Source organism: Chiloscyllium punctatum, chromosome 12 (assembly GCF_047496795.1).
Source record: "Chiloscyllium punctatum isolate Juve2018m chromosome 12, sChiPun1.3, whole genome shotgun sequence".
NCBI classification, from domain to species: domain Eukaryota; kingdom Metazoa; phylum Chordata; class Chondrichthyes; order Orectolobiformes; family Hemiscylliidae; genus Chiloscyllium; species Chiloscyllium punctatum.
The window spans coordinates 74023898-74036621 of NC_092750.1; the positions used below are offsets into that span (position 1 = coordinate 74023898).

The window sequence follows — 12724 nt, forward strand, 5'->3', positions numbered from 1 at the left end:
TGTTTATTCATTTTTCTTCGGTGTACTCTGATGTACAGAGATCCATGAACTCAAACAGCAAAGGCAGTAGCTGTGCAGATTCTCTGTTGTGACAGACAGCAGGGTAGGTTTCTTTCTCTGACCATGTGGTCTCTATCTTTGCCTCTCTTCCACCTTTTTCAAGTTTGTTCCTAAAATTAAGGCTGAGACACTTACTGTCAAATAGGGCCTTTCCCATAATTAACTGAAAAAGTGGTCTTAGTTGAATGTTAAGAATGCAATAGTAGGGAAGGCTGGGGAAGTCGGTGGCTGGGGACTCTTGCTAAACTTGCAAAAGCTGGGTTCCCAGCTAAAACTTGACAGGTAGCTGCAAACAAAACAGCTTGCTAAAACAAACCAATCCCTGGACTGGAAGAATTGGCCAGTCCCCTTTCATTGTACACGTGTTTTAAAAAAAAAACACTGAAAAGCTTCTTCAAGTAGATAAACCCAGACATATCACAATCTCTGCCTTTGTTACTCCTCTGAAAGAGTAACCAAGGACAACACGACCTTGTTAAAGGAACAGCGTCGTTACACCTTTCACAAAATAGTGCTGACTCTCTTTGAGTTAAGATTTTTCAATATGTCCTGCCATTTCTTCTTCTTAAATGAAAGCTAGTATTTTCCGAACGGCATGCTTTTGGCTAACTGGTCTACTCGTTGGAGAATTATCTTGGAATCTCTACAGTGTGGAAACAGACTATGCAGCCCAACTACGCCAACTTCCTCCAAAATCCACCTAAACTCACCCCCATACCCTTTCTCTGTAACCCTACATTTCCCATGGTTAATCTACCTGACCTACATATCCCTGGATACTATGGGCAATTTTCCATGGCTAATGCACCTAACCTCCACAGCTTTGGACTGTGGGAGGAAACTGGAGCACCCAGGGGAAACCTACTCCAACACGGGGAGAACGTGCAAACTCCATACAGGTTGAATTGAGTGCAAGTCCTTGCCACTGAGAGGCAGCATTGCTAAGCAATGAGCCACTATGCTGCTATTGTGTTACATTAGCAATTTTCCATTCTGTTGGGACCCTCCGGAATTTAGAATGTTCCAGAATATTTTGATTAATGCCTCCATTGTATCCAGGGGCAACATGAAGGCAAAAAAATTTCCTTACATAGATATCGTGGTCAGCAATGTTTTTTGCTAATAAGGTGCTGGAACCTGGTTCAATAATAACTTACAGCTTAGATTGAATAAATACCTACAGGGTGGGATTTGAATTGAATAAGAATCCGGAATGAAGTATCTACTAATGATGACAAACCTATTGGATTCAGTAACGTCCTTTATGAAGGAAACTGTCAACTGTGCCTGGTCTACATGTGACTCCAGACCCACAGTGATGCGGTTAACTCTTAGCTGGGCCATTAGTGATGATAATCAATGCTGTCTAGTCAGCAATGCTAGCTGGAAATGAATTTTTAAAATAATTTTCAAGCCCACTTCCAACATCAATCTGTCTGGTCCAATACAATGACTCTGTTTGGGAAGACAGGTTCTGTAACGTGAATGATGAGTGCCATTAGAGTTAAAGTCGAAGGCACTGCAGTAATGAGTGATGCCAGCCATCTTGGTTCAAGGTTCATACTGCAAGCTGCTCGTTGGCCATTGAAGAAATGAGTGCAAGCCACTGAGCAAGGAAATGTTTTATTGGAAAGAAAGACTTGCAGAGCTGGTCTGAAACATTCAAATGACATCCACACTGTCCCTGGCAGGATGTTTCACTGATTTAGGATCCACATTCCTGGCGAAGGGCTTATGCTCGAAACGTCGAATCTCTTGCTCCTCGGATGCTGCCTGACCTGCTGTGGTTTTCCAGCACCACACTCTCGACTCAGATCTCCAGCATCTGCAGTCCTCCCTTTCTCCATTTGACCAATGCCAGCAATCTCCTAATCAGTACCACGCAACAAAGATGAGAGTCTGGGCGTAATTTGAACAGTAAAACAAGTGCTTTATTTAAATCCATTGTATACGCTAACCCGATTTCGCCCAAGTCGATGCATCCTACCACAACTTTAACAATGACTGTATAAAATAGCACAATGGTAGTGACCCTTCCCTGGACCGGGAGGCCTGGGAAGCCAGGTTCAAGCCCCATCTGCTCCAGAGGCGTCTAATAACATGTCCAAACAGGTTGATTAGAAAGGAAAATGGATAACCAAAACATACTTGCATACTTGAGCACAACAGAACCTGGCCTCTTCCTAAGCCTGCCTCACCTTTCAATCAAATCATAGCTACTCTGATTTGAGCTTCAGAGCTCTATCGGTGTCTATTCCCCACATCCTGGTCAATCAGAATGGTCTAACACAATTGTGAATACGCAATGACCCAGCCTCCACCGCAGAAGACGATTCCTGAGACTCCAACAAGGAATTCCTCCTCATCCCTGTCTTAAACAGAAAGACTTCCTGATTCTTAAAATGGAGCCCCTCACCGTGGGCTAGATTTCCCTCCTCCCTTGGGGAAACATTTGTCATTCTGGTGGGATTTGCATATGTCCAAATGGTGGTCCCATACAATCCAATAAATTCACTTGCAAACCAGCTTCACCCTGATCCAGGAACAGATACCAGGCAATAAAACATGGGAGGTGGCTGCTCTCCCTGCGGAATGGACCTGATCATGCTAGGAAGTGGACTGGGTTCTCATTTGATATTCCCAAGATGTACCTAGTCCTATCAAACATGGAGATCCCGCCCTCCAGCTTTCCTGGGAGGCTCTTTTGTTTGACTGAAGTAATGGCCTTCCATATGGTTTCCTGTTATTGTCCTATGCTGGACAGATGCAGTTTCTCTCTGGCGTGGGGGCGGGGGCGGGGGCGGGGGCGGGGGCGGGGGCGTGGGGGCGTGGGGGCGTGGGGGCGTGGGGGCGGGGAGGGGGGGGGGGCGGGGAGGGGGGGGGGGCGTCACCCAAAAACGTCTGATTTTCATAGCCACAGAGCTGTCCTCGTCTGGGACAGACACAAAGCTTCCGAGGCTTCCTGAGGGGCAGTCCCAACCCAGGAGGTCTTTTCCTGTGTTTCCCATCCTATTCTGCTCGGATCGCAGGAAGCCCACTCTCATTATAGGAGCTCCCCAACTGCTGAGATAACCAGCTCCATTAGCACACATTAAACCACTTTGGTTAGTAACTTGTCAGTACTTAAATATGCTAAATGTAATCAGTTGTGTCAGTAAAATTAAACACACACCACCACCCCCCCCCCTCCCCCCTCCCTATTTATGAACTGAAGCCCCTATACACAGCTTGGAAGCAACTAAACATGTCTAAGGATGGAATCTTAGTTCCTTGCCTCCGATTGAGAAACTGATCAAAGTGATCTGACCCTGTGCAACACTGAGAATGCCTCATTTATAAAGTAAAACCACATCCGCACCCCCCACCCCCCCCGCCCCAGCCCCCCACCCCCCTCAAGATCTGGAGTGAATCCCTGAGAAGGAAGGGGCTGTCACTGCATGACTCCCCCATTCCCAATTGAACAGACCCTGAGATTACCAACATCCATTCTGAGTACAGTTTCTACCCTCCTTTTACTCTGGTTCCTCTTCATTGACAGATGGGCACACACCCTAACCCACCCCAGCTCCTGCCAGCTGCTGCTGCCCTCCGACTGGGATCAGACTGTGCCCCCAGAGGTCTGCCAGGTGTGGTTTCTCTCTCTGGCATGATGAGATCACAACCCCCCGCACTGTTCCAAGGGCATCCCATCCTCGCCCTTCCCTCGGCACACTGGTTGACCACCTATCAGACACGGAGATGCCACTCGCATCGCCGTTCATCACCTGTTGGCACACCGGTCACCAGGGCTGATCAATGGCCAATATTACTTGTGCTCATCCATCACTCCCAGATATACCACACAGTCTGCTTCACATTGTGGTGTTGGGGGCATCAAACAGCATTGGTTGGCACAGGGACCAGTCCATCGAAGGTTGTCAGTGTTAGGAGGTGTAGGAGATAATGTACTCAGTCAGTCAGCCTCTGCCAGCTAGGCTTCACTACAACATTCATAAATATTGTCTTCCATTAATGCGATCACTTGCTCAAACTTGTGTTGGAACTGCATGCGTCTGGTCACTGAATTAGATTCCAAAGCATTCATCACCTGGAGAGACACAGAGAGGGAGAGTGTGAGAGTATGAAATAGTGAGGGGGGGTGTGGGGAGTGTGAGAATATTAAATAGTGAGGGGGTGTGGAGGAGTGTGAGAGTATGAAATAGTGAGGGGGGGTGTGGAGGAGTGTGAGAGTATGAGATAGTGAGGGGGGTGTGGGGGAGTGTGAGAGGATGAAATAGTGAGGGGAGTGTGGGGGAGTGTGAGAATATTAAATAGTGAGGGGGGGTGTGGGGGAGTGTGAGAATATTAAATAGTGAGGGGGTGTGGAGGAGTGTGAGAGTATGAAATAGTGAGGGGGGGTGTGGGGGAGTGTGAGAGTATGAAATAGTGAGGGGGGGTGTGGGGGAGTGTGAGAATATTAAATAGTGAGGGGGGGTGTGGGGGAGTGTGAGAATATTAAATAGTGAGGGGGGGTGTGGGGGAGTGTGAGAGTATGAAATAGTGAGGGGGGGTGTGGGGGAGTGTGAGAATATTAAATAGTGAGGGGGGGTGTGGAGGAGTGTGAGAGTATGAAATAGTGAGGGGGGGTGTGGGGGAGTGTGAGAATATTAAATAGTGAGGGGGGGTGTGGGGGAGTGTGAGAATATTAAATAGTGAGGGGGGGTGTGGGGGAGTGTGAGAGTATGAAATAGTGAGGGGGGGTGTGGGGGAGTGTGAGAATATTAAATAGTGAGGGGGTGTGGAGGAGTGTGAGAGTATTAAATAGTGAGGGGGGGTGTGGGGGAGTGTGAGAGTATGAAATAGTGAGGGGGGGTGTGGGGAGTGTGAGAATATTAAATAGTGAGGGGGGTGTGGGGGAGTGTGAGAATATTAAATAGTGAGGGGGTGTGGGGGAGTGTGAGAGGATGAAATAGTGAGGGGGGGTGTGGGGGAGTGTGAGAGTATGAAATAGTGAGGGGGGTGTGGGGGAGTGTGAGAGTATTAAATAGTGAGGGGGTGTGGGGGAGTGTGAGAGGATGAAATAGTGAGGGGGGGTGTGGGGGAGTGTGAGAGTATGAAATAGTGAGGGGGGGTGTGGGGGAGTGTGAGAGTATGAAATAGTGAGGGGGGGTGTGGGGGAGTGTGAGAGGATGAAATAGTGAGGGGGGTGTGGGGGAGTGTGAGAGTATTAAATAGTGAGGGGGGTGTGGGGGAGTGTGAGAGGATGAAATAGTGAGGGGGGTGTGGGGGAGTGTGAGAGTATTAAATAGTGAGGGGGGGTGTGGGGGAGTGTGAGAATATTAAATAGTGAGGGGGGTGCGGGGGAGTGTGAGAGTATGAGATAGTGAGGGGGGTGTGGGGGAGTGTGAGAATATGAAATAGTGAGGGGGGTGGAGTGGAATGTGAGAACATGATACAGTGAGGGGGGGTGTGGGGGAGTGTGAGAGTATGAAATAGTGAGGGGGGGTGTGGGGAGTGTGAGAGTATGAAATAGTGAGGGGGGTGTGGGGGAGTGTGAGAGTATGAAATAGTGAGGGGGGGGTGTGGAGGAGTGTGAGAATATTAAATAGTGAGGGGGGTGCGGGGGAGTGTGAGAATATGAAATAGTGAGGGGGGTGCGGGGGAGTGTGAGAATATGAAATAGTGAGGGGGGGTGTGGGTGAGTGTGCGAACATGAAATAGTGAGGGGGGGTGTGGGTGAGTGTGAGAGTATGAGATAGTGAGGGGGGTGTGGGGGAGTGTGAGAATATGAAATAGTGAGGGGGGTGTGGGTGAGTGTGAGAATATTAAATAGTGAGGGGGGTGTGGGGGAGTGTGAGAGTATTAAATAGTGAGGGGGGTGTGGGAGAGTGTGAGAGTATTAAATAGTGAGGGGGGTGTGGGAGAGTGTGAGAGTATGAAATAGTGAGGGGGGTGTGTGGGGGATGTGAGAGTATGAAATAGTGAGGGGGGTGTGTGGGGGATGTGAGAACATGATACAGTGAGGGGGGTGTGGGGGAGTGTGAGAGTATGAAATAGTGAGGGGGGTGTGGGGGAGTGTGAGAGTATGAAATAGTGAGGGGGGTGTGGGGGAGTGTGAGAGTATTAAATAGTGAGGGGGGTGTGGGAGAGTGTGAGAGTATTAAATAGTGAGGGGGGTGTGGGAGAGTGTGAGAGTATGAAATAGTGAGGGGGGTGTGTGGGGGATGTGAGAGTATGAAATAGTGAGGGGGGTGTGGGTGAGTGTGCGAACATGAAATAGTGAGGGGGGTGGAGTGGAATGTGAGAACATGATACAGTGAGGGGGGTGTGGAGGAGTGTGAGAGGATGAAATAGTGAGGGGGGTGTGGGAGAGTGTGAGAGTATTAAATAGTGAGGGGGGTGTGGGAGAGTGTAAGAGTATTAAATAGTGAGGGGGGTGTGGGAGAGTGTGAGAGTATGAAATAGTGAGGGGGGTGTGTGGGGGATGTGAGAGTATGAAATAGTGAGGGGGTTGGGGGCAAGTGTGAATATGAAATAGTGAGTGAGAGACAGTCACAGAGACAGAGTAAGGGAGAGAGACACAGCCGGGGATAGGAAAAGTGTGGGAATATGAAATTGTGTGTGTGAGAGAGAGAGAGAGAGATAGGAGGTGAGTGAATAAGAAATAGTGAGAGAGTCAGAGATGTAGAAAATGGGTGAGACAGAGACATTAATAAACAGAGAGGGGAAGGGTGGACAGGGGAAGGGAGGGGAGAATAAGTATTAGCAGCTAACATTCACAACTGAGAGTTTTAAATGTGGTTTTCCTCTCCAAACCTCTGAAAAGTGTTCCTAATGGCAGCACCAGTTATGCTACACTGGGACTCTGAGACCGTATTCCCCTCACTGTCCTGTAGGGGGGAGGGTGTTATGTGAGGGATGTGTGGGAGATTATCCCTGCCTTTGAAATGTGGAAGCATGGGACAAATGCCAACAAATTTCCATCCTCAGAGTGGGAAACAAATGGAGAGGTGCTGGAACTGAGAGTGTGACAAGAAGTCTCGTTAGTGATGTCTCGAAAGGAGGAGATCCCGAGATTTTGGCAGCTTGCTCTGGCACTGAGGAGGTGTGGAGACTCCCGCTGAAGTCAAACATGAGGCAAAAAGGAAGAGGTTAGACGGTAAACATCACAGAGCAATGTGAATGGGGGTGAGGGGAGGGGATGTGGTGATAGAGGATGAGGTAAGGAAGGAGAGTATGAGGGAAGATGGTGTGAGGGAGAATGGGAGGAGGGAGTGAGGGAGGATGGGAGGAGGGAGGATGGGGTGAGGGAGGAGGGAGTGAGGGATGATGGGAGGAGGGAGTGAGGGAGGATGGGGTGAGGGAGGATGGGGTGAGGGAGGATGGGGTGAGGGAGGATAGGGTGAGGGAGGAGGGAGTGAGGGAGGATGGGAGGAGGGAGTTAGGGAAGATGGGGTGAGGGAGGATGGGGTGAGGGAGGATGGGGTGAGGGAGGATGGGGTGAGGGAGGATGGGGTGAGGGAGGATGGGGTGAGGGAGGATAGGGTGAGGGAGGATAGGGTGAGGGAGGAGGGAGTGAGGGAGGATGGGAGGAGGGAGTTAGGGAAGATGGGGTGAGGGAGGATGGGGGTGAGGGAGGATGGGGGTGAGGGAGGATGGGGGTGAGGGAGGGAGAAGGGAGAATGGGGGTGAGGGAGGAGGGCATGAGGGAGGATGGGAGGAGGGAGTGAGGGAGGATGGGGGTGAGGGAGGATGGGGTGAAGGAGGAGGGAGTGAGGGAGGATGGGAGGAGGGAGTGAGGGAAGATGGGAGGAGGGAGGATGGGATGAGGGAGGATGGGGTGAGGGAGGAGGGAGTGATGGTGGAAGAGGTGAGGGAGGATGGGAGGATGGGGTGAGGGAGGATGGGGTGAGGGAAGAGGGAGTGATGGTGGAAGGTGTGAGGGAGGATGGGGTGAGGGAGGAGGGAGTGATGGTGGAAGGGGTGAAGGAGGATGGGAGTGAGGGAAGAGGGAGTGATGGTGGAAGAGGTGAGGGAGGAGAGAGTGATGGTGGAAGGTGTGAGGGAGGATGGAGTGATGGTGGAAGGGGTGAAGGAGGATGGGAGTGAGGGAAGAGGGAGTGATGGTGGAAGAGGTGAGGGAGGAGAGAGTGATGGTGGAAGGTGTGAGGGAGGATGGAGTGATGGTGGAAGGGGTGAAGGAGGATGGGAGTGAGGGAAGAGGGAGTGATGGTGGAAAAGGTGAGGGAGAATGGGAGTGAGGGGGGAAGAGAGTGATGGTGGTAGAGGTGGAGGAGGATGGGAGTGAGAACGTGATGGTGAAAGGGGTGAGAGGAAATGGAGGTGGAAGAGTGTGGGGTGAGGGTGGATGGGGTGATGGTGGAAGGGGATGAAAGAGGATGGGGTGAGGGTAGAAGAGGTGACCGTGGATGGTGTAAGATTGACATGTAGTGTACAGTATGTTCGAGCAGCAGGGTGTCATCCCTACTGATAGACCTCACGTTTTGTGAGCAGATGGACACAGGGCTTCAGAAGCACACACTATTTTCAGTATTTCCCTCCTCATCCCAGCGGATTGGGGAAACCTGGTGATAGGAGTCGCTGTATCTGAACTCAACTCATTTGACTTTTTAATATTCTTCCCCAGAGCCCAGTGGAGGTTGGATTGAAGGCCAGATTGAGACTGTCAGGGGGGAACGTGAAGATCAGAGCTATCACAATCTTATTGAAGGACAGAACAAGATCAAAGGGCCGATTGGTCTGTTTTCCATCCGAACTCATGTGATGCCAGCACATGTGCGCCAATAAAGGAGAATTCAGTTGGAGTGTGAGTCTGTGTGCTAGTCTTTGAGGGTGAATGTGTCTGACTGTACCTGAGCCCGACGGTGTTGGGAGTGACGAGTGGGAAATATCTGTGGATGTCCCTGCACACCTCTCGACGTGGTAGATTAGATTAGATTACTTACAGTGTGGAAACAGGCCCTTCGGCCCAACAAGTCCACACCGCCTCGCCGAAGCGCAACCCACCCATTCCCCTACATCTACCCCTTACCTAACACTACGGGCAATTTAGCATGGCCAATCCACCTGACCTGCACATCTTTGGACTGTGGGAGGAAACCGGAGCACCCGGAGGAAACCCACGCAGACACGGGGAGAATGTGCAAACTCCACACAGTCAGTCGCCTGAGGCGGGAATTGAACCCAGGTCTCTGGCGCTGTGAGGCAGCAGTGCTAACCACTGTGCCACCGTGCCACCCATAATGAGGGAGGGAGTGCGGACTGGGCTTGTAGGTGGGGGCAGAAGGCTGTCTACTGGGCTCCGATTGGTTACATGACCTGTCAATTTCACAACCACCACCTTCTGCAGAACAGAAACAGCAGGAACTAACACACACACAGTGCACCCACCTGACCGCGATATCTCTTGGCGTATTTGTAGATTTCAGCCATAGCGAAATTAGTGTTGAACTCATTTTGGTGTTTCTGCAAACAAAATAAAATGAGAATGCTCCAATTTCAGAAACCCCGTTTTGCTACATCTTCCTGGCAGAATGCAAAGCCAATTTCATTGTTGATTCAGTTCAACATTTGACAGATATCAGCACAAAGGAACAACAAATCACATTGTACTCTTTCTTACTGCATCAAATACAGAGCTCCAACAGTACGTACCTCATCAAACACTCTGCAGGACAGGGACAGCACAGAGTAAAGCTCCATCTGCACTGTCCCCTATCAAACATTCCCAGGACAGGGACTGCACAGAGTTATATACAGAGTAAAGCTCCATCTGCACTGTCCCCTATCAAACATTCCCAGGACAGGGACTGCACAGAGTTATATACAGAGTAAAGCTCCATCTGCACTATCCCCTATCAAACACTCCCAGGACAGGGACAGCACAGAGTTATATACAGAGTAAAGCTCCATCTGCACTGTCCCCTATCAAACATTCCCAGGACAGGGACTGCACAGAGTTATATACAGAGTAAAGCTCCATCTGCACTATCCCCTATCAAACACTCTGCAGGACAGGGACAGCACAGAGTTATATACAGAGTAAAGCTCCATCTGCACTATCCCCTATCAAACACTCTGCAGGACAGGGACAGCACAGAGTTATATACAGAGTAAAGCTCCATCTGCACTGTCCCCTATCAAACACTCTGCAGGACAGGGACAGCATGGGGTTAGATAAAAGTAAATCTCTCTCTATATTGACCCCCATCAAACATTCTCAGGACAGAGACAGCATGGGGATAGAGACAAAATAAATCTCTCTTTAGGGTGTCCCCAACAAACACTCCCAGGTCAGGGACAGCAGAAGGGTTGAATACAGAGTAAAGCTCTCTCTACAACCTTCCACTCAGTCTCTGCTGCTTACCCGAGACTCCTCTGCCAGGTGAGCATTCATTTCCTGTTCACTTAGTGTGATCATTTCCTGGATCTCTCGGTAATATCTCTGCACAGCTTTCTTGTATTCTGGGATTTCCTTTGCGTATAAGAGTTTATTTGTTGGTGAATCCTAAAGGAGAAACAAAAACAACAGAAGATTCTGCATTGTGATCCTATATTGCCAAGATATATATGAGCATGTAAATCAGGAGTAGGCCATTCAGCCTCTCAAGCACTACTGTCTCAGAAGGTCCTGGCTAATCTGAGAGCTCCATATTCCTGCCCAGCTACTGATAATCTTTCACCCTCCTTACTTAAGGTGAATGCTTAATGATATTCCCACCTCCTTTTGATGAAAAGCATTCCAAGGACTCATGACGCTGAGAGAAAATTGATTAGATTACATTACAGTGTGGAAACAGGCCCTTCGGCCCAACAAGTCCACACCGACCCGCCATCCACCCATACATTGACCCCTTACCTAACACTACGGGTAATTTAGCATGGCCAATTCACCTAACCTGCACATCTTTGGACTGTGAGGGGAAACCGGAGCACCCGGAGGAAACCCACGCAGACACAGGGAGAACATGCAAACTCCACACAGTCAGTCGCCTGAGGTGGGAATTGAACCCAGGTCTCTGGCACTGTGAGGCAGCAGTGCTAACCACTGTGCCACCGTGCCATCCACAATTGCTCCCTGTCTCTGCCTTCAATGAGTGACTCCTTATTTTTAAACAGTGTCCCTGAATTTTCAAGCCTCCCACAACATCCTCTTCATATCCACCCAGTCAAGATCCCTCCAAGACATATAGGATCCTATCAAATCACCTCTGACTCTTCTAACCTTCAAAGGATACACACCTAGCCCGGCTAGCCTTTCCTCAGAACACAGGCTATTCCAGCTTGTGTTCTGAAGATGCTTCCAGCATGTTCACATACATATATTGACTAGTACTGTACAGAGTATTCCAGGCGTGGTCTCACCAGTGCCCTGTATAACTGAAGCTTAACCTCCCTATTCGTGTATCCTTTGTCACAATAAAACATAACATTCTGTGAGCTTTCTTGATTACTTGCTGTACCTGCATACTGACCTTCTTCACTAGGACACCCAGGTCCCTCTGCGCGTGAGAGCTCTGCAGCCCCTATAATAGATAATATGCTTCTTTTTTTAGTCTTCGTCCCAAGGAGGACAATTTCCAGTTATTATACTCTCTGGGCTGAACCTTACGGTTTATTTTTGTTTGATTAAATGCAAGTTGAGTTTTGCGAAGGGATTCTCGCTATGAAGTTCCTCATCCTTTCTTACAGGACTCACTGCGTCGAGTGGGGTTTCAGTACCTGCAGTGTCTCTGATCTGATTGCTGCCCCCATCCTAACGCTCGCCGTTCCCGGTGCAACTTGTCTCTTGCCAGTGACCCTGGAAGTCACCGGCATTCTGAATTAAATCCTGGTGTATACCTGGACACGCACAGTCAGTCTGGAGCTGCCCTGTTCAGTTTCTGGCAGTAGGGTGGATAGGGCAGATGGGTGGGGTGGGGGGCGGTTGCAGTCTGAAATTGGCGTGGTACTGTGCAGGCAGAAAGCTTGCAGTAATGTTGCATGTGGTGGTGCAGAGACCAGATTTCCTAGGACTAGCAGTGGAGGCCACGACACCTGACCGTGCCATCTTGGTCCGATTCTCACCATCTGGAGGATTACCCATTGCTCAGTGTCCTTCTCCACTTTGCCAGTGTCAGGGCCATTAACTTCTCTCTGCTAGTTTGCACTCACGGTTTCCCCATGATGCTCACAGAGACTCATGCTCCACCACTCTCACCCATGGACACTGTCACCCACCCCAGCCTCCAATACCACCAATTGAGCCTGACCCCTGTGCTGCCTGCTCACTTACTTGAGACATCTCTCCACCGGCACCAATGGCACCATCTGTACCACCCACGTTCACCTCCGATTAATACCTGGATCCTTTTATTCCAAGAGGAAAGTAACCCCCAATAGAGCAGACAGAGTCAAGATGGATGGCTCCTCACCCATGGACCCTGTCTCCCGTATCTCACCCATGGACCCTGTCTCCCGTGTCTCACCCATGGACCCTGTCTCCTGTGTCTCACCCATGGACCGTGTCTCCTGTGTCTCACCCATGGACCCTGTCTCCTGTGTCTCACCCATGGACCCTGTCTCCTGTGTCTCACCCATGGAGTGTGTCTCCTGTGTCTCACCCATGGACCCTGTCTCCTGTGTCTCACCCATGGTCCCTGTCTCCTGTGTCTCACCCGTGGAC

The 12724-nt window shown here is 50.0% G+C and overlaps 1 protein-coding gene across 3 annotated transcripts in view; it reads right to left on the reverse strand.

Moving 5' to 3' along the window:
• Positions 1-2933: 2933 nt before the first annotated feature.
• The window catches only part of plxnd1 (plexin D1), a 190021-nt gene continuing 180230 nt past the window's right edge, over positions 2934-12724 (reverse strand). For all 3 annotated transcript variants that reach the window (XM_072582788.1, XM_072582787.1, XM_072582786.1), the window contains 3 exons: positions 10427-10567; positions 9451-9525; positions 2934-4147 (listed from right to left, as the gene is read on the reverse strand). In XM_072582788.1, the coding sequence (XP_072438889.1) occupies positions 4031-4147; positions 9451-9525; positions 10427-10567 (333 nt within the window). In that variant the 3' untranslated portion in view covers positions 2934-4030. The remainder of the gene's footprint in view (positions 4148-9450; positions 9526-10426; positions 10568-12724) is intronic.